The following is a 27,204-nucleotide window of genomic DNA, read 5'->3' as shown; positions in this document are numbered from 1 at the left end:
GGTGATGGCAAAGACAAATTGGAATAATTACAATAATTGGACAGAAATTGGACATAAATTTTAAGGAGCTATATATTTGAAAAATGTTTTATAAGTAGACATCTTCCACTGTTGTTCTTTGCTATCTAACAGTCTTATGTCCTTAATCCACACTAGGAAGTGTATGAGAAGATTATGTCATAGAATCACAGAATGACTTGGGTTGGAAGGGACCTTAAAGATTTAGTTCCAGCCCCCCTGCCATAGCCAGGGATGCCACCCACTATGATAAGGTTGTCTTTTTAAGTTCTTCTGCCTGTTCTGATCCACAGCTGGCATTTAATTTTTTGCGTTCACAGCACTGAAGGGGTTAGGCAGTGCTTAACCTGGGTACAACTAGTATTTCATTACCAAAGCAAACTCTTTTCTGCTTTCTGGCACCACTCTCTGATGCGCAAATCCCTCCTGGAGTTGGGGGTGTCCTTCCCACAAATCTGGGAAGGGAAAGATGCCCAAAGTATGAACTGCTCTGTAGAGCTGGGGCTTCTTCTGACTCCCCTGGAGAATCTTAACAGCCAAATAGTATGGCCTCTGCTGAGTCCTTGGGGAAGCTGGAACACTACAGGACATGTATCAATGTCTGTTCATTCTGGATGGTATCATGTGATTTTGGTGTGGTCTTAGTAAATTAGAAAACTGTTTTCTTTAGAATGAGCTGTAAGCTCCAGTGAGTGGAAAGGAGAAACAGAAATGTAACATTAACGTCAGCATAGGCCTTCAAATTTTCAGGGACTTCTCCAGAGACTTTCAAGCAGAACAAACTCCAACCCAGGCTTTCTTTATTAATAATGCATTGGAGCACTTTTTGTGTCTCATATTTTTGTCTGTAACCATTTTTTTCCTAAAATATACTTCTTTTATGATCTTCATCATTTGCAGGCTTGTATTTCTTTACTTGTTTTCATTTTATGTCATTTGTTTTTGTTTTATGTCTTTCATCAGGTGCCATTCCTGTAGGTATTGGGTATTACATTTGCAAAATACATTTGTGTTTGAATTGTGTGGTTTGTTTATTTAAGTATTTCTTTTCCCCTGTCCTCCTTCATCTTTCTCCACCCCGTCCAAGTTTCTGTTTGACTTGGACTATCGCTTCTTTCCTGAAGCCTGCAAAGAGCTCTTTATAGACATTGGGATAAGTTCATCTGGGGTATAAACCCATGTAACTCAGAGGAGTTGTACCATGGTTTTGTTTTGATTGCTTTGTGCTCATTACATAGTTACGTATCTCTATACAACACTTCAGTATTACAGAAAGTACTTCTTTTTCCTTTTAGAGGTACCTGCTAATAGGTCTGAAGTATGCAAACCATACCAGGTTTGAACTGCATGCTTGAAATGGTCCTTTCAGGTTGCATGTTTGCTCTGTCTGGATTCTGATAGTTTTCTGCTTAAAATTATATGCTAAACAATTTATCAGAGACAAACCAGTCTACGTCACCCCATAATACAGTTAGGGATGGATGCTTAAGTCCAGACCTATCTAAAATAATAGTTTAAAAACCTAAAGTATCGGAAATTGCGTTGGTGACATGGATGGATTGTTTCCCGCAATTACATTCTCTCACAGTATCTGCCAGGTGGAATGTGCACAGTTCAGTCTAGCAGGTTTTCTTTTAGCATAAGAGTTGTTAAAAGTGTAAAAGAATACCAATACAAAGATTAAGGAAATAAATTGCTTTGTAGGTCCAACATGCATGGAAGTAGTAAAAATAGGTGTTGATTGCAGCAACATTGATTTAACTTACACATGAGGGTAAAATTTTTAATACAAGAATAGCTAAGGAATAGGGTAGATGACTTTCAGAGCGTATGGGATCTCCATCACTGGTTTTTCTCAAGAACAAATTAGGGAAAAAATACTGTTAAATGACATGACAAGCAAGAGCTGTAACAACCAACCAGGACTTTTGTAAATTAAATTTTTGACTGACTTCGTAATGTCTACAAAGTGAACAATTACTGGCAATTACCTTCCATAATTTCTTATGGAAAAAAGAGATTACCATTTGCATTGCTAGTTGTAAAATGAATTTTAATTTTACTGAAAGCTGGCATAGTTACAGCAAAGCTCTGGGCAATAGGAGACCATTGATTTGGAACACTTTGATATTTATTCCGTGGAGCATTCAGCAACTGAAATGGTTTCATATTTAAATAGTATAATCTTAGCACTCCACAAATGCGTGCTTTGGAGTATTTTGGATTGCTAAAATAAATCTCTTTCTCTTTCCGTTGTCCTCATCTGTCCTCATAGTTGTTTATTATGACACCTAGTGCATGTTAGAGTTAGCTCAAGTGTTTTTGCCTGCTAGATTGTAGGGATCGGTGAACTTTTAGGTGGTCTGTTGTTTTTTTTTTGTTTGGTTGTGTAGGAATGATGATAATAACTGGGCAGGAGTAAACCTTCTAGAAGCATTCAGGATGCAGGTTGAGAAAATATTCAAAGAGGAATATAATGCTACTTTTTTGGACAATTTGTTGAATTTAACAGTTTTGAACTTTGTGTTTTACTCTATATGGGGTATGTTCTGTAGAATAATGTTGGAGTGCATCTGGTAAAACTACTTTTCAAGCTATGCTTTGTGCAGCCACTGGATTTTCTGTTACATTTTATTTTGGGTACCAGCCCTCTAATGCCTCATTTCTCACGTTATATGGGGGCAGTTAGAGATAATTTTTACAGGACTTGTATTGCCTTTTGTGTTTTGCCCAAATAAAACTGCATTCCTTCTTTGTAATTCCACCTCATGTAACAGAAATAAACTAAATACCGAGAGTAACATATGAAGTTGGATTAATTAATATACAAGGTCATAAAAATGTTTGTCAGAATACAGAAGACAATAAAAGATAACTTTTTTTTTTTTTAATTTGACCATAACGTGGAAAGACCATTGCAGTCTAATCATATCAGTAACTCAATAGCATCTTCAAAGAGTTGGGGGAAGATACTTAATCCTGGTCACAATTTAGACTTCTGTCACTTCAACAACACAGACGTTCCAGAAAAGTGCCTTAATTTGTAGGGCTTTTCAGAGCCACCAGCGCATACAGCGTTTAAAACACCTTTTGCTTACTCTGTGCTGGCATCCAGCAACGTGGAGGTCAAGGACTAAGGATAGCAAGTCCATTTGCACCTTTGTAGCCAACTAGCAAGTTCAGGATGCACTGGACAGAAGTGGCTGGAGGTTCTGGACTTCAGTTAGCTGCTCTCTTCCCTGTGAATAATAACTTCTGATTCTGTCCATGGCCGGAACATTCTTCCCCCTTTCTGTTAGCTGAGGTCCAATTTGCCCCAAAATGAATTTCAGTCTTTTTCCCCAGGGAACATTTCCTTTTTCTTCTGCATGCTCTTGCATCTGCCCAGCATGCTAGTAGAGAGGATGAAATGGGATAGAAATGAAAGGATGAGCTCCTTCTGGTTGCTCAGGATGCCTAATGATAACTTTGTTGTCCTGTGGTCATGCGTGCAGCAGAAGAGTTGCAGCACCACTCTCCCTGCTTGCCCAGCCACGTGCGGAGCCCTCCATGCACAATACATAATGCCTGTTCCCAGCGAGCTACCTAGGGAAGTCTTGAGTAACAAAATACAATGCCTTTCCTTTTTTTTTTTTTTTTTTGTTACTATAAATGTTACTTCCTATTGAAAATTATACTGTGATTGCTTTACTGTGGTTTTGATCTGATAACTGAGAAATGCATAATTTTGCATCAGTATATTGCATCAGACAAAGGAAATATCTGAATGGCATCAATTTAGCAATATGCTTCATCATGTATGATTATCTTCTTTCGTTGCACCACTACACAGCAATAAAGCTATTGCTACATTAATCAAGTTAGGTTTTGTTTTGTTTTTAATATGCTTGAAAACAAATACTTGAATCTGGTGTCTCACTGCTGGCTTAAAAATCTTTTTAAAGAAAAAATCATCTCAAACTAGCAGATAGAGGTATTTGTTTACTATTTGGTTTATTTACTCTATATGTTAAAGAATATTTTTAACACATTTATCATCAAGAGAGTCAGATTTTCAGATCAATGTGTTGTTTTTTCTTTTTTTTTACACTTTCATGGAGTAGGAGTATTCTACTTTCTGCTTTTTTAGGTTTTAATTAGAAGTAACACTTGCATTCAGTAATTGGAAACTTAATGCTATATATGAATTTATAATAGTTTTCTGTTTGTTTGTTTGTTTTGTTTTAATTGAAGACCAAGGATCCCCAGCTCCATCTCTTCCTGAACGATTACAATACGTTTTTCACTGTGACTCAGAGTGGCATCACCCGCTACCTCACCCTGCTGCAGCCTGTTGACAGAGAAGCCCAGCAGATATACACCTTCTCGGTAAGCTAAATCCTCTTGAATGCACATCAGGCATTATTAAGATCAAGCACTGAAAAATCGTTAGTTTTAACGTCATTTTAGATTATTAGAATGGCACAGAGGAAGACAAACAGAATGAAGGGTAAGAAACAGCACTACCAGGTGATGATGGGGGGTTGATACTGGAGTAGTGTGCTTTTCCAAAATAGATTTGTTTATTTTGCTAGCAACATTATAGATCCCCATACCAGCTTCATCTCAACGGCCCCAGGCTTGTGTCCAGCCCTTTGCCACCTTCCCATGACACAGTCTGACTCACCTCTTTCATGCCTGGCCTTTGAGGACACCCTCACCTTTTCGTGGCCCCTGAGCTAAGGACATGATGTCTGCATGTCCTTTCTGCTTCTATTTTCATAAAACATAGGAAGTAGGCTAACACAAACCACAACCAGCTTAATGGATTTAGTATTCCCTTAGGCAGTTAGCAGTCAGTGAGTAAACATCCTAGCCCTAAAGCAACTCACAAATGTCCGTGTTGGGAAAAGCTATTCTTTGGCAGAAGTTCCCAAACAGTGCCTCCCTGTTTTCTGTCCTTTCGGCACTTGAAGTGAGATTTTCTCCTGTGGAGTAAGAAAGTCTCCAGCTCTTTGTTTCACCTTAAAAAGCTGCCGTGGGGCTTAACACGCGTGGACAGCAGATCCTGTGTGTGTGATGGTGCCCAGGTGAGAGTTGCACCATTAGGTTTGTGAGCTGTGGCCAAGTCCTGCTCGTTGAGGGTGTTCGGCGCAGCTGGGGACAGACTCTGCTTCTAGCCGTGGGCTGCAGCTCAGATCCTAGCCCGGGACTGGCCCCAACCTTGTGAAACCCCAGTTAATCACTCTCGTTTCTCCTGCTATTCTGACAATGGGTGTTTGCAAGATGCTTTTTCATTTTGCTTTTGCTCTGTCTTGCACACTGCTGGCTCAAGCTTAGTTGAAGCCTCCTGTAATTTACTTGTAGGTATAAAAAAAATGCAAAACTAAATACTGACTTTTACTTGTCATACTGTATACTTATAGTTGGAGTTGTCTTAAAAATACACCAATAAAATACGTACCTAGTTTCTTTGTTTGTTTTTCCTGAAGATGACAGCTTCTGATGGCGTACAGGAGAGTGCCCCAGTGACAGTCAATATCCTGGTGATTGATGCAAATGATAATTCCCCAACCTTCTCCAATATATCATACAATGTCAAGATTTATACAGATATGAGGCCTGGGGAAGGCGTAATAAAGGTAATTTTTTACATTTTTGTATTAGCTTTGTTAAATCACTTTGTTAATAGTGTGTAGTCTTGTTAATACACACTGAAAATGCACTGAAAACAGCTAGAAATAAAGGTTGTGCATCTTCATCTACGTTGTTAATTAAATAACTATTAAAAATTGCTAGTACTAAACTGTAGCTCTATCTTATATGTATACCTGCATTTCAGCTATTTCATCAGAAGTTTTGCAAAAGCTTTTAATCTGAAAAACTTCAAAAGAAAAAAAAATATTCTCATGTGCCTTTTTGGTTCTCATCAGACTTGATATGTAAGAGTGATAGCCATTTTCTTGAACTTCCTAACTCATAGGAAATATTAAAATTGTTAGAGGGCTATTGAAATAAAACATTGGGAGAGCAGGTAAACAGTCCAGTAGATATCCAGAAATGTTTTATTGTATCATAAAGCCTTTTAGTTTCTACAGAAATTTAAGTTTATTTGTAGAACAATTTGGGTAGTGTATAACGTGTTGAATGTTAGTCCAAGTAAGAAGGAGAGAAGAGAGAGAGGGGAGCCACTTTAAGTAATGTTTGCAAACACTGATTTATGTTTGGTTGGAGACAGAAGGTGAAACATGGTGGTACTGAAGTTATTTGAAAAAATACTTTTTTTTCAGTGGTAAATGTTCTGAGATCTCAACCGTGCTCGAGTGTTTCCAGTCTAGTGGCTGAGAAAACAAGATGATGCTAGTGAGTTCAGCATTCAAGAAAAGGAAAAGGCAATAGGAATATTTGAAAAGAATTCATCAGCCGATTTAAGTAATACTATTTTCATAAATAGGCAACTTAGCATTTGAAGGCAGCAATAGTTTAATGGAATGTGGAGAGAGTTCAGTGTCTGTTTTGGCATATTCACTGCTTCAACTGCATTGGCTTGCTGCATTTGTTACCTTTGGATCTTTGTTAGTGTTATTCTTGCCTTTTCATCAGTCTGGGCTACAGGTGCTTAAAGGATCAGTAAGAGCCATGAGAACATTTTCAACAAGATTTGGCAGAAAAAAAAAAGTTTTGAACCAAATGAACTTCCTTCAAGTTTTGCAGGAACTGGTGACTGTATGGAGAAAAATAAACAAATAAATAAATATTATTGTTCCGAATGAGCAAAAGGCAATTAACGCTTGGGAGCTACATGTAGGGTTTGACATCAGGAGCTCCCTTTGCAACATTTAACTCCGTCTATAAAAACGTGAATTTTGTGACTACTATGTATTCACTTGCTATTTAAGGTACAGGGATCTGAAATTTTATTTTTTTCCCCCCTAAATAATAAGTGCTCCAAAAATAAATCCCTGGGGTGGTTATATAGCCTTTGTTGTGCAGGGCATTAGGTAAAGTAGTGTACTGTGGATTTAAGGTGTCAGAGTATCTAAATGGTTCTTCCTATTGGTGGAGGTGCATGTCCAAGGAAACATGATGCAGAAGTTGTTGCTAAATGAGATTTCAGCACATATGAACAGGGAATGGTTTCTGTGGCCAAGGTTGGCCTTAAGGATGCTCCGACCTACCCAGGCTCTCTTTGTGATGCTCGAGGTAAAGTAGAACAGCTACTGTGCTTTACTAAAACCACTGTAATGCTAAAGTGCATACACATTTAAAGGGGAATGTGCTGTTTTTAGGGCTTATACTCTTTGCTAGAGCAGCTGTAAAGCTTTAAACTTGCCTTTGCTAAAAGACAATTAGTTTTTTTCTTTTCTCCATACTTCTGTCAGCAACCCTAACATGGTTACTTCCAGATGATCAGGGTTTATAATGTGGTCTAAGCTGGAGGGTAAATAATTCTGGCTGTTTTGGGAGGGAGGTTGCTTTTCAAATAATCTTCCATTGCCAGATGGTCTGAATTTGTATAATAATGGACATAAAAGGTGTCAGTTCTGAATACTTTCATAATACCAGCAATCGTTATTTCATTCTGCTGGGGCATTTGGGAAGTTGAATGCCTTGTTGTTGTGCCCAGACATTAGGCACAGAGTCTTTCATTCAAGGAAATAGAAGTATAACATAATCTCATAATCATTTACACATAAGCACTGGCTTGCACTTAGCTCTCTACTCAGACTGTATTTTCAGGCTGATCAAGAATGTATTTCCTTTATGAAGCATGTCATCTTTCAGCAAATATTGTTAATTTATACTATAGCAGTGTAATTGCTCTCATGTAGTTGCCACTTTGATTTTGTTATGCTAAGCGTAATATGAAATTAAAATTTATTTTTGTTTGCTGAGTGGAGTTCCATGGAAAAGTACAAAAAAAACCCCACGTTTGGTACTTGCTTGTTGTCACATTTTGTGGGAAATAATTTTGATTTTACTCCTGGAAAAAGAAAAAAAAAAAGATTCTGTATTTCCTGTCTGGTACACTCTTTTTTAAAAAAAAGAAACAAACAAAAAAAACAGTTCCTTAGGCTCTGCTTGAAAATAACCAAATAATCACAAGTAACAGAGGAAAGAATTCATTATGAGTGAAATTCAGTGTTTTTGTTGTTGTTGTTGGCTTTTCAAACAATTTTTTATGGGTGGTCAGAGCAAGGAATTTTCTTTCTTTCCCTTATTGCCGTTAGTGGAAGTGAGGAAAAGAATAGAATCAGAGACGTTCTGTGTCACTGAGTTGCACCGGTTTCATCTGGGAGCATGGTGGTGGGGTGGGTAATTTGCCTTTTGTGTTCCAGTTACAAGGCTGAGGTGCAGGTTTTGTGTTTGTCAAAAGTTGGAGTGTGTCCCAGCAGAGGAGCTTGTCCCCTTAGTAGGAGTGACCTCTGTCCATTTCCGGAAGTTAGTTATGAAGCAGAGCATGAAATCTGTGCTCCTTGACCATTGGCGTGTTGACAACAGAGTTTGGGAAGTTTTAATGTAAGTTCTCTGCTCTGAATACTTGCAAAACTGTTCAAGTCCTTGGTTGAGGAGAATGTCTTCTCGGTTAAGTTCCTGTATATTCTATCCGTTTCAGCTTGAGAATTTCTTACCTGATTTTTTTCCTCTGCTTTTATAGGTACTTTATTGTGCTCCCTATTGAGAGAAGCACAATAGCTGTTTGAGAAATCTGTCATTTAAAACAGTTAAATGTGTGGTAAATAATTGTTATCACTAGAAAGATTGATTAATATTAAACCTATTGAAATACTTAATTCCAGCTTTGTATACTGTTACAGTTTTTCTATCCTGTTTTCCATTTTTCTGTTAGAGCTTTGTGCTCCTGGTGATTCAGACATTTAAGCCACTTACTTATTGATAAGTGGCGTATGCAGCCATAATGCAATAACATAAGTCATTTCAATTCACTCTGTTAGGGTTTTTCTTTAGGCATGTCTCATTTCTGTATACAGTATAAACTATGCAGGGCAGAGTGACTATTAAGCAAGAAACTGAGAGAGCTGAGAAGGGACAGAAGACAGCAAAAAGAATAAGCTACCTAGATCTTTGCGTAAATTTGCCTGAGGGTGGAAGACTTCCTTGGCCTATGAAAACTACACTGGATATTTTGTACGTACTGTAAACAACAGAAAAAATCCTGAACTGCCCTTAAGAAGTATATGCTGGTTTTCCCTGATTTAAATTTATGGAACCAAAATAACCAATTTTAATTTTTCTGTATCTTAATTTCTATCTGATTTTATGTTGCAGAGGTATGTTCCACATTCATAGGGCTTTCAAGGGCACTCTCACAAGAACACTTAAATAACTATGACTGGAAATGGATAATACTCTCTGCAGTGGATTAGTACATTACCAGTTCACCTTGTGAGAGTCAAAACAGTTCTAATACCACCTATGTACAGTAATTTAGAGGAAGTGCCCCAGGTGTTGGTTAAACAGGGCACTTAACTTCACACATCTCAGCATAAATGTCCATTGTGCTGAAGGTCAAAAGTGAAAGCAAAAAGATAAAACATGGCAAAGCTGCAGGCAGTAAATTTTCTGTCACTTATCTTTTGCTCACAGTAGAATTAGTCTTGAACAGTAACAATAGTTGCAGTTATACATGGGGACAAATTTTATTTAGAGCTATTAAATAAATAGCTCCTCTGGGACTGTTCTGCTCTTACCTTAAATGTGACTTCGCAGTGCTAGATCATTTTCTCTCTTTTAAATAGTTGCTTTTCATTCCATGCACGTATGCAAATGTGACTCAAGCCATCCTTGCATAGAGACACATACTAAATTATGTATTAGAGATGTGTTTGGGTATTTGCAGCTTGGCAGATGCTCATAGTTTTCAGCTCTTAAACATGCATCTTGCTGTTAACCCCCAGAACAATTTAGAGATCTTTATACAAGTTGTCTCTGAATCACAATTAAGGTTTTATTTATGTGGTTATTTGCAACCTTTTGCCTTCAGTCCATGAGCATATTAATTTTGAGCTACAAAGTAAACGTTATTTACAGAAAGAGAAAATAAAACTGGGTTATGTTTGCATTTCTTGGTAAATGCACGGATAAACTGGAGTGTAAGTGTAATGATAGAATCACAGACTATCCCAAGTTGGCAGGGACCCACAAGGATCCAGTCCGGGTCCTGGTGCCACACGGGACCACCCAAAACCCAACCCCTATGTCTGAGAGCATTGTCCAAGTGCTTCTTGAGCTCTGACAGGCTCGGTGCCGTGTGCCCAGTCCCTGGGCAGCCTGTCCCAGTGCCCGACCACCTCTGGGTGCAGAACCTTTCCCTAACACCCAGCCTGACCCTCCCCTGTCCCAGCTCCGTGCCGTTCCCTCGGGTCCTGTCGCTGTCCCCAGAGAGCAGAGCTCAGCGCCTGCCCCTCTGCTCCCCGTGAGGGAGCTGCAGGCCTCCATGAGGCCTCCCCTCATCTCCTCTGCTCTGGGCTGAGCAGACCAAGGGCCCTCAGCTGCTCCTCACACACCTTGCCCTCGGGACCCTTCACCATCCTCACAGCCTCCTCTGGGGGCTCTCTAGCAGCTTTATGCCCCTCCGGTACTGCGGCACCCCAACCCGCACGCAGTGCTCGAGGCGAGGCCGCAGCAGGCCGAGCAGAGCGGGACGATCCCTTCCCTTGGCCGGCCAGCAGCGCCGGGCCTGAGGCACCCCAGGCATGGTCGGCCCTGTGGGCTGCCAGGGTGCTGGTGGATCGTGTCCAAGTAATGCATAGAGATTTAATGAAATTTCCGAAGGAACAATATTGAAAAAGAACTTTGACCTTCTCTGTGTTAGTGTTATATTTTGTTTGCCCAAGTTGACATATATCTGCACATCCCATTTACCCCCAACATACTGATTACTACTTTTCCTAGTTAAACTAATGGCTGAGTTGTATTCCCAAGCCCAAGAAAAATGAGGACTGTATGTAGCTACCATCTAAGTTCTGGTAGCCCAGTATTTTTCACTACTGTGCTGCTCCAGATTGCATCTGTACTTTGCCACCTTTTTACAACATATATGTGTACAAATGTGACTCTGGAACCTTGCACTTGCTTGACTGGAACAGTTACTTCAAGGACAGTTGTTGAGAGGCAAAGTGGCATGATGCACACTTTCTGCAGGATTCACTTGAGGTCAGCACAGGTCAGATTAACCTCGCTGAACATTTAATTCATGAAAAATGTAGGGCTGCTGGAAAGGTTAGTAGTCACTCTGTCTGTTCAGGGCAAGTTCACTGAAAGTGTTACTGCAGAAAGGTTGCAGGTCAGCAGTTGAAGCCCATTTTCCTCCATGTGTAAAGTAAGTCTGAACAGAGTTTATGTGGTGACCAGGCATATGTTTTTATAAACTTTAGGGCTGATGATAGCAGTTGCTATGTATCTGCTCTTCCACCCAAGAAAATCACTTCTTGCTGCAGTAGAATATGCACCCATTTTGCAAAACTTTCAGTGCGTTACATGTTAACGTAATGACACTGATACTGCTGGTTGCAAAAAGTTTCCTAGGAAAGTAAAATCATGTTTTGTACTTTTTTCACATATATTTTAGATGTGTTTCTAAAATCTTGTTAACTATGAAGCTGTATCGGTCTTGGACAGCTGGAGATGAATTTATAGAATTATATATTATGGCAGCTGTAAAACTTTAATTCTATTTTTATTCATGTTTTTGCCCCTAAAACGTTATTCAAATCACTTATCTTTTCAAGCACTCAGTATTTGTAAGTTTAATTAACCTTATTAATTTATGTATTTGTGTAGTCTATTAATTTCCTTTTTCATGTCGTCACAGTAGAAACTGGCCATGTTCCAAATCCTGTGATTAAAGCTTAGGACCTGTATTTTGGATAAAGCCTTTATTTGTCTTTTTGTGCATGTTACTCTTGAAGTGGAGAAGGTTATTACAACACTTCTTAGCTCTGTCACTTAGTTTGAAAGCTACTTTTTGCAAGGTTAATGAATGCATGCAGATATGTATAGAAACTCTAGAATGAGTGATTAAGGAAAACAGTTTAAAGAGGGGGGTTTAAGTTCTAAACCACGATGGCACAGAAAGTGTGTTTTATATGCTCAGCTTTGGTGTGCTGATTCAGTCTGACCATTGTAAGTCACCGTTTTTATATGTCGAGACATCGTATGGATGGAATGTATGGCACGTGACAAAAGTGCAGTCTTCATAGGATTTCTTCTTCAGAATTTCGAAAGAAAATAGAAAACGAGATGTTCTGCAAAGATACCATGTGGATATTAATTCTGAGAGGAATCTCATGATTTTTGAAATATTTCAACTATTTATATTGTGTTCAATGTATTATGGCATGCCTCAGTGAATTAAGATGTGCTAGTTCTGGTGCAACAATGATAGTCGAATTGTTGGAAGGAAGCATCCTTGGCAAAGAAATCAAAATCAGCTTAAAGTTAAATATTTCTGTTCCTTGGAATTTAGCTTTGGACCATTGTGCTGTGTGTGAAAGAAGTACAACAGTGATTGCTTCAGCAGAAAAGGAACTTAACGTAGTTTTCAGTTGATGAATACTGTGTATAACCTGTTCCAGGTTAGAAATGGCTGGTCCTCTATATAGTAACTCAGTCCCCAACAGCAGTAATAGTTTGCACTGCTAATAAAGAAGGTAAACCCTACTTTTGCTAATACACCTAAATCACTTGTCTTTCAGCATACCCATTAATCTTTTCAAGCTATTTTGGGCGTAGTTCTTATTTCTGAGCAAGTTTTTGACTTTGCATATAAAATTTTATATGTCACTGAGCATATCTGAATAGAGAATCAAAATTATTCTTTAAAGCAGTTAGATCCCTGAAGTTTTCCACATTCTCCCTGTGGTGTTTAGTGTTATATGCAGGTGTTATTAACTTGAATGTTAGAGCTTTGGGTTTAATTCTTTGTTTCCCTGCTTACTTTAGCTGCAGAGTTTAGTTCCTGCTCTGAGTTCTTTGCTATCTTGGGCAAAGGTGTTTTGAAAGTTTTAGATAGTGCTCTGAAAGGCTGCGACCTGCTGAAGCTTGAGTGTGATGCTATATTGATTAACAGATTACATTATATCCCAATGTGGTAGAGACTTGAATGAGTTTCTCTACCTGTCTGCACTCCTGTCAGCTTTGAGAGTGCCACGAGGATGAGAAAAGGGTGTCTGACAGACAGACATTTAGCCTGCTGTGTTGGCTGCCCCTGGCTGAGTTAACGTCTGTTGATCCTGACATTAGCTTCATGGTCATCGCTAAAGTTTCATGTCATTGTGTGTTACCCTTAAATCCTGGACCTGCAGTCCTTGTGCAAGTCTGCCCACTGGCATGAGCATTCATGTCAAGAAAGCCAAAGCAGACAGGCCAGCAGAAACCCTTCAAGAAGCTGCATGCCTGTTTTTTCATTTTCTCTTCAGGAGCCTCTCTTCAGGGAATCATTTCTGAGGCTGAGGTTTCTTACTGTTTTGTACGTCCCAGGAGGGCCCTGCCACCATACCTGCTGGTGCCTCTTGCCATTTCCCACCTCGAGCTGCCTGGCTGCAGCTGGGAGCAGAAGGAGCCTGCTGGGCTGTCATTCCCTGTCATTTCCACTCGCTGCTGTTGGTAGCTGGGCCAGCTGGGTGCAAGGGCAGTGCTGCCACCACCTTCTATGGCCTCCTTCAGGGTCCAAGAACTGGTCGTGTGGCTTTATGTCATCCCCTGCGCTTTCCAGGGTAATGAAGAGCCACCTGGGAAACCAGCCTGTCTGTCAACAAGCTGATGCCTATGGGAAGCAGATGCTCACCTTAGAAAGTCCAGAAGTTCTGGCACAGTTTGGCATTGACTTTGGAGATTCAACCCTAAATTGAACAGAAAGCTGGTGCTCCCTTTTGTTTTCTGAAGACGCTAATTAAGTTGCAATGTTAAGCTGTGTAATAAGACTCAACTGATGGGCAATGTGTGCAGTTTGCTGTGTGATTATGTCGTACATAAAATAAATTGTATTTACTCCTTAGGAAAGGAAGAGGAGAGGAGGTGAAAGGGCTAAGCTTAGAGATGGGGCTGTCAACTGGCATGACTGAGGTGTGGATGCATATTTCTGACTACCTCAGGGCAGAGGTCTAATTTGAAATCTGATTGCTAGATATATTTGCTTTGTGGCATGGTAGTAAGAGTTGTTGGTACTTGACACTTGTCTAGAAGCAAACAAATAGGAATACAGAGATGTTTTTTTCTGGCTCTGTGTGTGTGTAAATGTTTTTCACGTTGCGTGCTATGGAAGTGGGATAAACCTGTTGCATTTCCCAAGGGCAAGATACAAACCTCCTCATTCCACTGCTAATAAATGCATGCTCATCTTTATATTTTGTGTCTAAAACATTGGGCCTTAGAATTTTCTCATCTTGAGAGTCAAAATTGTACAATTCTATAGCAGAAATGCTTCATGTGAGAGTAAGTACAGGCCCAGTAGAGAGATGGTGTCAAGGCAACAAAGTGGAAGTACATGCTAAATTGCATTTGTCACCCAGCTCTGAGGTAGCCCCTTATAAGCAGAGCCTTTCAGATTGGTGGTGCCCTGGGAGAGGGGCCTTGCATCTGTGTGAGGTGCCTGGTTGTGTCCATATGGAACAAATGCCATTTCCCTTCTGCTTGGCTCCCTCTGTGGTGCGTGCACCCAGGAGTAACATTAACATTGTTCTGCAGTTCCACCCAGTGGGGGCTCATAATGCAAAACCTGGATATTAGACTTCCTGGCAGTAACAGGGCTGCCACCTTGAAGAGTGTAGAGAGGGATGGGAAGTTTCAGTAATAAAATGCAATCCTCTTGTTAGATTTTCAACACAATAAGTAACCCCTCCCCCCCCCCTTTATAAAGAAGTGTTATGAATTCCACTCTACAGAAAGTAAACTTGGTCTCAATTCGTTTTCTTAATTCATATCTTAAAATAACTTTCTTGCAATCTTAGGTAGCCAGTTTTTCTGTGCTCCATGATGTTCTTCCACCTATTATCCTTTACTTAAACTATATCCTTCTTGTACTGTAATTAGAAATCACAGCATATGTTACGGGTGTTCAAGTTTTCTCTCGTCTTTGCTTCTTCTATCCCTAACAAGTTGCCTTATTAAAAAAAAAAAAAAAAAAAAAAAAAAAAAAACCAAGCTATTAAAATACAACACTGAATCGTGCATGCTGACATTCTGGTTTTGAATTGCAGCTCACTGCTGTAGATGCGGACGAGGGACCCAATGGACAGATAGTGTATGAAATTTTGGCTGGGGATCAGGGAGACTTCATCATCAATGACCGAACAGGCCTTATCACCATTGCTCCAGGAGTTGTACTGTCAGTGGGGCGATCCTATGCTCTCACTGTCAAAGCATCTGATAGTGCTCCTCCTGCGCAGAGAAGGTAATTCATCTTATAATGAAACTAATTTTTAATCAGTGCTTAGCAGTGCGTAATTAGTGTGAGCACACCCTTATGTCTGTAACTTGGAACTGGAATAAGATTCAATGTGTTCTGTTTGGTGTCTAAGGGTCTCATTTTGGACAAGTGTCATATTAGAAATCAGTTTAATGCTTTCACTTTTTGTTCCTTACTTGTATTCTTCATGTAGTACACAGGTTTCATTATTTCATTTGCTAGTAATGTTTTTTTTTTGTTGTTGTTGTTTTTTTTAATAAAGTTCAAATGTTATGCTGTAGTTGTGCATGCACATTTGTTATAAGAAATTGAAGTGAAGGGATGTAAGGAAGAAAGAAGTGAGATGCCATGCAGAAAGAAGTATCAGGAACAGTCTGGTTGCTGAACTGGAGACCTGTCCAGGCATAGGGTGTGTAAGGGCACCCAGACTTAACGTACTGTGGACATACCTGGCAAGCTGTGCCCATGGTGAGCGGTACCCCTGCTGAGACCTTAATTCTAACTGGCAGAATTATTTCTGTTCTCCACCAACCGACAGATGAAAGCAGTCTGCAGGTTTACTGTGGGCACAATAGGATGCTCTCGTGTTCCAAAAGCCAAAGGTATCAAGTCCCACTTACCTGCTTCTTTTGAGTTTGTATTTTGCAGGTGGTGATAGTGCACGGGTGGTGTCATTTCACGAGGGTGCAGGGAGGTGCATAAAAGTGGCTCTGGTTCTCTGTCTGGTGTGGTGTATCAATAATGTGTAAACCTTGTTGTCCAGAGTGATAGAGAGGAACTGTAGTCTCCAGCATTTTAATCTCCCACAGACTTTTCTCCTCCTCAAATGAGGGATGTAAAAAGGAAAGTCAACATAAAAGTTCACTTTTGTGTATCGTTTTTTCTTCAGGACCTGTTGCTTCTGTCAATATTATTCAAGAAAGCATCTCATTCTGTTCTGCAGATACTTTACAATTACGTTTCCAATCACTGAAGTATTCTGACTGTTCATAACACTAACAGCTGGTAGCACGGTTTTCTGACTGAATTTTTCTCTTCCTTTCTCTCTGTTGCTTGCTTTCTTGATATGCCATCTCTTAGGGTAGCTGATAGTGGGCTGTTAGCAGTGCTGAAGAGAAGATTGTGGATGATTATGCAGTTGTGGTTGTGTGGTACTAACAGTACTAAAGTGGCAGACCAAAGTCAATAATGCCGCTTCAGAAGGCAGCAGCATGCCCAGCCAGCAGTGGTAGCTGCTGCTATAATACAATGCTGATTGCTATCAGCTCCCTTTTTGTTGGGGAATTTTTTTTGTTGTCCTAAAATACATACTTCTGATGATATATGTTGTGAGGCTGTGCTTCATCCTCTTAAAATGTCTTTAATGTAATAATCTTCAAAAGTGGAAAACCTCTCATTTAATACTGCTTCTGCTTGTCTCTCATTTTAGGGAATTACAACACACAATTTGTTCCATAGCTTTTAGAGGGTGTTCCACAGACCACTCCACCCAAGCAGCACTCCTATAGCTGCCATGCACAGCCCCAGGGCTGCTCAGGTGTTTGCAGGGCCCAGGGCTCTTTTCTCTGTATCTGTGAAGGTTAAAAAATCATGGGGGGAAGCACTGGAGATTTCCCAAGTGTGAAGGTGGCATGAAAGAAGAAACTATGCAGAGAACTATTGTTTGGTAAGGTACATTTGGATAAAATGATTTTGCTTCCTTCCTGCTGTTGTATTTCTGTAAGGCTGGAAAACCAGACGTGAGCTGGAGGGCTCGAGGCAGCCTCCTCTGATTTTACACAAAGAAGAGCCAGGAAGAGCGCGTGAGCTCAGAGGTCTTTAAAGCTGTCCTTTTGCATCTTTTAAATTTTAGTTCCTTCCTTCTGGCTGTGATGTGCTTAGAATCTCGGGGCTGGGGTTGTAGGAAATTGTTGCAGCTTCATCTGCAAAGCCATCACGTTGTGTTAGGTGCCCTGCTGCTGCGCGGTGGAGGCAGTGACTGGCAACTGCGACCTCTAGGAATGGGCTAGGTCTAGGCACCTTTTATGTTTCTGCAGACAGGAAGATGGGTGCCCTGTAAGATAAATAAATAAATAAAATGAGGATTTTGATTTAATATCAAACTTTTTTGTTTTTTTTCCCCAAATCTGCATTTTGCTGCAGGACATTCCAGGTTAACTCTAGTCGTTTCAACTATCCCTTTGCTTCTGCACAAAGCAAAGCCAAACAGTGAAAGCTGGCTCAAGAGCAGTAGTTCTGTGGCCTCCGTGAGCACAAATTTAAATTGAAATGAATTCTGTGTAGCTCTTGCATGACACATTAAATTCTTGGCAGGTAACTGTGCATAAAACAAGGTATTATGTGTAGTATTATTAAAATTTCCGTCTATAGCAGGTGTCACTAATTCAATTTGAAGTATATTTAAGTACACTTAAGCAGTGTAAATATATTCAAAGTGTAAAAGTTTAAAGATGCAGTTTAGCTTTTTGAAACTAAAGTTATAGTTAAGCATATAGTAATTACTGGTATCTATTGTTGAGAAACCAGGAAAAGCATTTGTAAAATCAAACAACTTTTGTTCAGACCTTAGCCTTTTCACCATCTTCCTCAAAATCTTTGGAATTCAGTGGAATCTTCAGTTAGTGATAACAGTGATCCGCCAGATCGAGTACAGTCTAGAACTATTTGATCATGAGATTATTGAAATGTCCAGTGGAAAAGGGCAATTTCTCTTTGCCTTGCATATGCAGAGATGGTGTGGCCAAAGATCAGTCGGTCCACATATACAGATATATTCATTATACAGTATACAATGCAATTGTATGTAGAATGCATGCAGAAGCTAAAGCAGATTCAGTGACACAATCTCAGTGACTTGTTGGCTGTGCTTTCTTTGTATTACCATTTAGCTGGAGTAGCATAAAAGCTGTATTGTGCATCTGTGTGAGCATTTTTCACTTCTGAGCTCTGTTCTGTTTTCAGCATGTTTCCCCTGTTCTTGCAGTGTTAAAACATCCACTGCAGTTGTTGAAAGGCTCAGCGCTGTCTCCTTTCCTTTCCCATAACAATGTAGATTTTGTGAACTGCTTAAAAAGGCTTCATATAACACAGAAAGGGAATGGGTAACGTTGCAGAGCACTAATCAAAAATTGATTGAAAATGAAAAAAAGCCATTTAATACTGTAGTGCTTTTTGTTTGCAGTCTGCTAGTATTTTACTTTTGTGATCTTATCTTAAAGATTTGAAGAAAATTTGTTTACTGTTGTGAACAGAAAGCATTTTTTTAAAGAGCCTGATAGACAATGAATCATCTTGGGCATTATTGCAATGTAGCAGGATCAGGAAAAAATGATAAAGAACAACATTTTTTTATTAAATATCCAGCGGTGGAAGAAAAATGCACACTAAAACTCAACTATTTGGATGTGTGTATCAAACACAGTCAAGAGCTATCTCAAGAAAATACACAGTCTGGGTTCTCCAGTGGTATTTTGTCTGCTCGTTTATTGTGTCTGTTTTCGATCATTTGGTGATGGTATTATTTTATTCCAACAATTTAAGTGTGGAACATAGATTCAGAAATATTAGTGGGATATGATGGAGTATTTTAAAGCAGACAAGAAGGCAGGAAATTTTAGAAAGTGACTGTTTATAAGGAAGTAATACACACTGAGTAGTCTGCTGTAGTTTCAAGTGTACATCTTGCCCTGGATATGCTGGGTTTGTTTATATCCCATGAGACAGACATCTGCAAATTCAGCTTCTTAAATCCTGCGTGGGATTGTGGATGGTAAAGCTCTGTTACTGCCTAATGCATTTCAGTGGAAGTCATGTACTTGTTTAAAGTGTAATTAAATCAAATAAGGACCTGGCTGTTATGTCCAAAGCAGTGAGATTTCTCATCCCCTGCACTTGTAGAGGGACCTGAATGTGGCACGTGCTCCGGAGCGACTTGGCTGTTGCTGGGCTGCGTCTGCTGCATCGCTGTCCCTGAGAAGCTCGGGGTTGTGCCCAACTAACAAAAGGCAGGGGTTTTGGGCACCGGTGGACATGGCTGGTGGTGGTCCAGTTTGAGCTTGAAGGCTCATCAGAGTGCAGCCTGTCTCTATAGTTAAGATACAGGTGGCGGGCTGACCTTGTCCCTCTGCTAGATGCCCACCCAGCCGTGCTATCGCTCCCGCTCCTCGACAGTGCGGGTTGAGGACCTGAGGGCTGGATGTGGACATGGCAGCACACCCAGAGGAGCAGCCTGTGGCTCAGCTGTGCAAACAGGCAGCAGCAGAGCGCTGCTCGGTGCTCGCTCTGAGCTGGTGCTGAGCCGTGGGACGAGTTCATTCCCCGTACAGCTGCCTGCCGAGGGCACACACAGGACCCAGGCTGTGCCTCTGGACGTGCCCCTGGGGACCGCTGCGGCGCAGTCACCCACAGAGGCATTCGTGGTTCGTTATCAGAGCCCTCGAGCTTGCTGCATGTTCACCTGGTGTGGTTTTTTCCCCCCCTGAAAATTAGGAACACCTTCATTTGTCCTGAATGGTTTCTTTCTGAAGCTCTAGGGCTGCAGGATTTACCCACTCTGTCTAATGGCTTATGCAAAGTCACACCTGCAGCATAGCACTTGCTTTCCTGGGGGAGTGCCTTGGGAAGTGGAGCTGTGGTAACATTCAGGGGAGAAGGCAGATAAGAATGCTGAGCAAGGATGCAAGAGGAAGTTCCCTTTAGGACAAACACTAAATCTTCCTCTCAACTTCTGGGGGATTTCTGGCTTCCTTTCTAAATTCAGAGCAGTTGAATATCAAGCGTGTCTATAGAATGGTTTCATGGGGTCTACAGTGGGTGTAAGCACTCCCAGAAGAGCTTTCAATTTGCTTTTTGTGTTATGTTTGGATCAGTGGCTCGGAGCAGTCAGAGTTTTTGCCAGGTCACCGAGGTGGCTTTTGAAGCCTCCTGTGTTGCCGTGGCTCACCCTCCTGAGGCGAACTTGGGTTTGTCCGTGTGAACCACCGTACTGATGCGGCCTTTTAGAGTTGCGTACATCAGTCTTCTCCCAGCGTTATCTTCAGCAGTGTTTTCACTTCCCCCTCTTCCAAAGAAAGGTAGCAAACTGTACAACAGCAGGGATGCTCCAGGGGTGGATGCTGTGCATAGCAGGAGGAGCTACCACCACAGAATGCCTCGCCCTCTTCTAGAGGACACAGTGTCACCAGAGGACTATGAGGCTTCTTTTTACATGGTATGTGCTGCAGTATTTTATAGTTTTGTTTTTAAAATAACACCTGGGCTTCTTTTTAAAGACATTATTTAGCTTTTCTTCGGTTAATATTGCAGCCTGGCTTACTTTTGATGTGGAATGGAAAGTACGTCCTGAAGCTTTTAAAGGAGCAAAGGGAGATTATTAGGCTTACAGAACACACAGTGAATAAAACAGACTCTGTTGGTTGCCTTCTGGTTGTTGATTTATTGATTTTGACTTCCATTTTTTGTCTCATTTCAGGAGCTCTATTACTACTGTTTACATCGAGGTCCTCCCGCCCAACAACCAGAGCCCTCCCCGCTTTCCCCAGCTGATGTACAGCCTTGAAGTCAGTGAGGCCATGAGAATTGGAGCAGTTTTGTTAAACCTGCAGGTACGATGCTTCCCTGTAAGCCTTTACCACCTTCCTTCTGTTTGTATCCAGGCCACGCAGAATCCAGTCCTTGCATATTGCGGGCAGAACAGTTTCTAGGAAGTATGTTTATTTGTAATAAATAACCCCTTTACATGTAGCATGAAGGAAAATTATTTGGATTTCTGAAAGTTCTTTGTTTGTGTAGGATGTGTTAAAAGGTACTATGGGCTGCATATGGGACTGAGGTATATGAAAGGATTTCATGAATAGCTTAAAACTTAAAAAGCCTACATTTTTCTTATGTTAAAATCTCTCTATATAAGTTTGCCAGCAAATCAGAGGAACTTAGAGACCTCTGCACTTCATTCCCATTGAATTTCAGAAAGATTTTTGGTACTCTGACTTCTTCAGCCTGGCATTTTTGAAGAACTTGCTCCCCTTAGTGCATGTAACAACTGCTGTTCTAGGCTAACAGAAAGCAGATTTCATTGCCTGGTTCTGCAGAGGTCCTTGAACTGAATGACCACCCAAAATAGCTCTGCAGGTGCAAACAGTGAAAACACACTAATACAGTATTGTTTATAAATAATGCTGTTTATAAATAATGCTGGAGTAACATGCTTTGCAGACCCACGCTGTTTCTCCACGTGGCGCTGCATAGTTAATTGTCAGCTTTCTCCTCACTTATTTGCTGTTCCCTAATTTTTTGCTGCTTTGCGTTCTGTCAATTTGTCTTGAAAGCCAGCTGTGCAAAATAGGTAGATAAATTACAATTCTTTCAATGTGTTTTTGGGGATCAGGAAGTTAATATTCTGAAATAATTACAGCCTCAAGTCTAAAGCAATAAACTCAGTACAGCATGCTCTCCTGAGCATGGCTTTCTCTGTCTTTCCTGTAAACACTGCAGCATTATTCAGACTTCATATAAAGCTGCTCAAAGGAAGACTGGAGATACGTGAGCTAACAGAAGCCATACAGAGCAGTAGCCTTTATCTGCTTTAAGGTAACGTAAGTTTGATGAACATTAGGTCAGCTCATATCAGCTGAGGAGTATGTCTCTGTGTGTTTTGCACATTTGCAATAAATACATGGAAAACAAATGATTAAAGCCAAAGGGTTTGAAATAAATAAACCTTGAGTCACTGATGCAGGTCAGCTTGCTGAAAAACTGATGGAAGATTAAGATTATTATGGATGGTTGAACTGATATCGTCACCTGCACTGGGGGACGATGGCTCATTTAGCTCAGTGCTGAAAATTAACTGCTGGCACATCTTTAATGCCTGCAGTGAGTTCAGAAGCGAAGATCCATGCTGCTCAGGAGCCTTCCTCACTGGTGGGGAGGTGCTTGATTTTGAAAACACCGCAGAAAAATGGGAGTCGGGAACACGCTGATAAACAGAAATGCTTGTGTTTACGTGACAGGTACTAGAATATATGCCCATAGGCAGACATGTTATTAGGCAGGTTTTAGTGTTTCAGGATTTTGTGTGATTTAAATGTGGTTAGAAAGCAAACTGCATTGTTGGAATAAATGTATCACTAAAATCGTAACGTTTTTACCTAGATAATGTTTTCCTTTTCAAATGATCCTTTTTTAAGTATATAAGTAAGAGGGCCAAGCCCGGTATGCAAACTGGTCATGCCAGCTGCTCTGCCCCCTGCCAGGGTGCTGGGGAGCATTTCTGTGATAGAGCAGTGGCTGTTCTCTTGCTACATGCCCAAAATGCCCAGAAAAGACCAATTACCGTGTTTGGGAAAGAGTGAAATACAGCAGTTAAAGCAGTTTTATGAGCTTTGAAAACACACAGAAAATGTTGTCTTCTAATTATCATGACTGCAGTATAGATTTATCTTAAATTACCGATGTGGTATGAATGACTTGAGTTCAGTTATACAATTTTTGTTTACATAAAGTATTCAATTGTTAGATGACTAATATGTGTGGCTTTCTCTCTTTGGGATGAGTGAAAGACTGTTTCTCTTGTAGAGCTGATGGTCCTGGATGGGAAATGTAGACGCGTTGGCTTTATAGAGCTAGTTCAGCTTCCTCATTCTGCATTAATATGCTTGTCTGTATTAAAGGACTTTTATTGTGTGGAGTATATTTCTGTCTTTCTCCTTCTTAATTCCCTGTGTAAAACTGTCCAGGACATTTTAAACATTCATAAACTGAGTATTTAAGGTTATGGAATCTTGTGCTGTCTTTTCCAGGCAAAGTTATCTATCAGTCATCTTGTGTGTTTGTGGAATTTGAACAGTAGTTTAAGCTAGTGCCTCAAAATACGGAATATTACCAGCTCCCACACATTTTACATATAATGTCACATAAATTTTACTTTCATGAGTAGTCTTATTGATATACTGAGTGTCTTGGACTTAAGGTATGTTTTGTTTGGTGTGCTAGGGTCAACAAATTTTGGTTTTATTACCATCTTTTAGAACTATTTTCTTAGTGTTTGCATACAGCATGAAGATTACAAAAGCAGGGAGATATCAAGTAAGTTACATAAATATTCCTGAGCTAGCAGATCCAAAGAGCTACAGACATCAGTGTCACTAACAATGTGAATGCTGATGTTTTAGATTTGCATATAAGGCTTTAAAGTACGTGCTTAAAAAGAAAAAAAAGATTTTCTCCTTTTCTGCTAAATGTTTTTAATGCTGATGAAGGAAGGTTAAAATTATTTCTTATACTGTTATTTATTTTATAATGTACCCAGTTGGTTGTGATTGGTGCTTTAATTAACAGCAGTTGAGATTAAATAATGCAATATTAACACACTGTATTAATTTGTAAATAAACCTCAGAGTTTATTGCATGCCTGGGAGGCATTTATTGCTTTGTGCTTTGCCAGCCATTATTAATTAAAATATGCAAAACTAATTTTTTTCCAAAACTAAAAAAAAATAAAACTAAACTTCCAAAATATGCAAAACTAATTTTTTTTTTACAAACCAAAAATAGGACCATTATTGTGGCCTAGGGATGGTGCAAGGAAGTGATGTGAAATCCTTGTGTGCTGTGTATGAAGTCACTGTATGCAATTGATCTGGAAACAGTAGGTATAGGTTGCTTTTTTTCTGATTTGCGGGTTTTTAATCTTTTTGTTATGTACGTAACAACTTGCTGTAATTTGCTTTATAGAGAACAGAGGTTTTTTAAAAACAATGATAAACTTTTCCCCATGATTTTTAAAATACAGTAATTGAAAAGTACATTTCCTCTGGACATACAGAGAAAAGTAGGTCTAGAACCAGTCTTTTGTTTATGGCTTTCTGAGCAACTCCAGCCTTCCTAGGAATGAGCGTAGACCATGAACAACCCTCTGAGAGACCCTTACGTGTGAAGTGCGGGCAGGATCCCCTGGAAGTAAGATCAGGAGCATACAGCTTTAGGAATGTACAGAAAGGATCGCTAAAGACAGAAGCAGCAGCATGGTTTCAGTGATTCAGGTTCTGCTGTTGTCCTCAGAGGTGCTGCCTCGTTGGGTTTTTTGCATCTGCTATTTGTGCAGTTTCATACTCTTGACTAACAGTTTTTCCCTTGTCTTTCCTGAGTAAAATCCTGTCCTTCATCTCTTCAGTGTAAGGTCACCTGAATTCTGCTCACACCCTCTAACGTGCTGGCACCTCCTGTCACTCGGTGTCATCCGTGGATTTTATAAACTAGTTCTCTGTTCTGTCACTGATGTTGTTAATGGAAAGATTGATCGGTATTGGAACAAGTGTGCATGCCTTTACAGAGCTCCATACATACTAAATGCTACCCGGTGCCATCTGACCTTAGTTTTATGATCAGGTTAATTCTAGCTTAATCCCATCTTCCATGTAGAAACCATGTTTACTGAACTTGTTGGTGAAAACATCGCATAAAGCAGTGTGAAATGCCTCAGTATGGCTCAGATGCATTATTACATCCACAGCTTTTACCCTATTTACAAGACCTGTTGTCTGGCTGTAGAAGAAAGTTAGATTGCTTTGACATATTTTGTTCTTGAGAAATTAGCTTTGCTGTTATCCATCTCCATATTGTCATCTCAGGTACCTGCAAATAATTTGATTATTTGTGGTTTTATGGGAATTGAGTTCTACCTGTCTAGCATGTGATTTCCTGGCTCTTTCCTCTGTGAAAGATGTACTTCGTGTTTGTCCTTCAGCATGTGTGTCCTCTGCGAGTTTTCAAAAAAAAAAAAAAAAAAAGCTGTTAATGGCTTTGAGATTACTTCAGCCCATGTTTTTATACACTAGGATGAATTTCATCACCCTGTAATTTCAGCAGATGATTTAAAGAAGCTTTATTCATCTACATACTCTCTGCCTTGTTCTTCCCCTATTCTAATTTGAGGTTTTACCCCTTTGTTGCCACAGTTTTGTTACCTGCTTGATTGCAGCTGAAATGCAGAGTGTTAGTGCTTTGACCTGCTTTTATTCTGTGGCAGGGTTCCCTGCTCCTCAGATTTCCTCTAACTTAAATGTTTCTTACTATCCTTTGCATTCTTTTCTTTTCCTGTTACAGTTTTTCATCAACTGTTTCTGACACTGTCCCCATATAGTTGTTTGTGTTTTCTTTACACTTCATCTAATTTAGCCAGTGGTTTCTGTATGCTTCTATTTGGTTGACACAAGTTGGTATTTTACTAGATTCACTGTCCTGCCTGTGCACTGGCAGTTCATGCTTCTTTGTTCATGTTGGGGTGGGAGGTTGGGTCAGGGCTGATTTTAATTTTCAGATGGTTAGCCCAAAGCTAGAGAGTCCTTGACTGTGGTCTACAACAAATGCCTACAGAAAATTAGATAAGAAGGAGGATGGTTGTTGAGAGATGGAAAACACAAAAATGCTTCCTCTCCTTACCTTCTTTTTTCATTTTGACTTGTCTCCTATCTGTGCTTCTTTGAACTTGTTTGACCTTCTTGCAGTTCTCATAGCAGTACTTTTATGTATTGTTTTTTTCTGCAATAACATGCTTAATCACTTTGGATTTTGACTGCTGAATGTTTGTAACTGTGAGACAGTTCAGTAAACAGTGTTTTCTCTGACAATCACCTGATAGTCTTTTGGGGAAAAAGGTGTACGTAAACATGACAAAAATTATAACCATTACATGGCATATTTATGGCCATTTTTGGAAATGGATTAGCTGAAGCTTATCTTCAGAAGTAGTTTACTCAACTTCTGCAAAGCTATTTTGCCATCTAGTAGATGGAATATAACAGCTTTGATGCTGTTAATAGCTCTTTTCTAAATTCTCATCCTAATTTCCATCGGCCCAAAAGCAAATTATGGTGGAGGGTGAATACTGATAGGACTACCCTGATTAGTGGAGCATAAGTGAAAAGGCTTGGGATTGGATTCTGGTAAGTTAACAGAAAGAAGAAACTGGATAAAAAATGAGAACAAAGAAAATGACAAGATCAGTCTCATCAGCCTGTTTTGTCACAAAAATAAAAAGTAACTGAATAAAGCCTCATTTTTATAATGCATTGCTGTGTGTTCATGTGTAGTAGTGATATGAAAGTCTGTATTTAGGATACTGTCATTTCTCTGTAGGATAAGAATTTGATGTGCTGTAGATTTATCTTAAGTAGCTCATCTGTAATTATCCATGTTGCCTTAGAAATAGAGAGATTAGCTTCTTTCCTGTAGATAACTTTAATGGAAGCTCACGGGTTAATTTTGCAGGTTAGAGATTGAAAGGAAGAATAAAAACTTTCTAACTTCTTTTTATCCTCTTTTTTTTTTTTCTTAAAGGCTTTTGATAGAGAGGGTGACCCTATAAGATACCTCATTCAGAATGGAGATCCTCAACAAGTTTTTAATCTCTCTCAAAGGTAAGTAGAAAACCCTTAGAAAATGTAACTTGTAACTTTTCAATCACATGAGTATGTGGGCTGAGAGCAAAAGAAAAGACTTGTAATCAGACGTATTCGGCTTTTCCTTAGATTAGCTCTCTGATATTAATGAGAGCTCTGTGAATGCTACTGCACTCTATAATTTTTCACAGGGGACTATTTATTTATTTTAAATACTTTAGTAGGTAAAGCCCACAGAGGTGGAAATAATCTATTTAAAAGAGTGACCAGGGATTAATTAAAAACCTTTCTACTTGGCAGCTTTTGACTAATGATGGGGACAATTTTTGCTTTTGATTCCTGCCTTCAAGCATTTTAGTCTGTAGCGGAAAGTCTTTT

The 27,204-nt window shown here is 39.8% G+C and overlaps 1 protein-coding gene across 3 annotated transcripts in view; it reads left to right on the top strand.

Moving 5' to 3' along the window:
• The window catches only part of PCDH15 (protocadherin related 15), a 353,826-nt gene that overhangs the window by 166,773 nt on the left and 159,849 nt on the right, over positions 1-27,204 (top strand). For all 3 annotated transcript variants that reach the window (XM_035537720.1, XM_035537702.1, XM_035537711.1), the window contains exons 11-15: positions 4,252-4,386; positions 5,490-5,639; positions 15,219-15,412; positions 20,898-21,030; positions 26,765-26,844. In XM_035537720.1, coding sequence (XP_035393613.1) covers positions 4,252-4,386; positions 5,490-5,639; positions 15,219-15,412; positions 20,898-21,030; positions 26,765-26,844 — 692 coding nt within the window. The remainder of the gene's footprint in view (positions 1-4,251; positions 4,387-5,489; positions 5,640-15,218; positions 15,413-20,897; positions 21,031-26,764; positions 26,845-27,204) is intronic.

The sequence above is a fragment of the Cygnus atratus genome, chromosome 7 (genome assembly GCF_013377495.2).
Source record: "Cygnus atratus isolate AKBS03 ecotype Queensland, Australia chromosome 7, CAtr_DNAZoo_HiC_assembly, whole genome shotgun sequence".
Taxonomy (NCBI): domain Eukaryota; kingdom Metazoa; phylum Chordata; class Aves; order Anseriformes; family Anatidae; genus Cygnus; species Cygnus atratus.
Note: the sequence above shows the minus strand (reverse complement) of the source record. Positions and strands in the feature narration are given on the sequence as shown.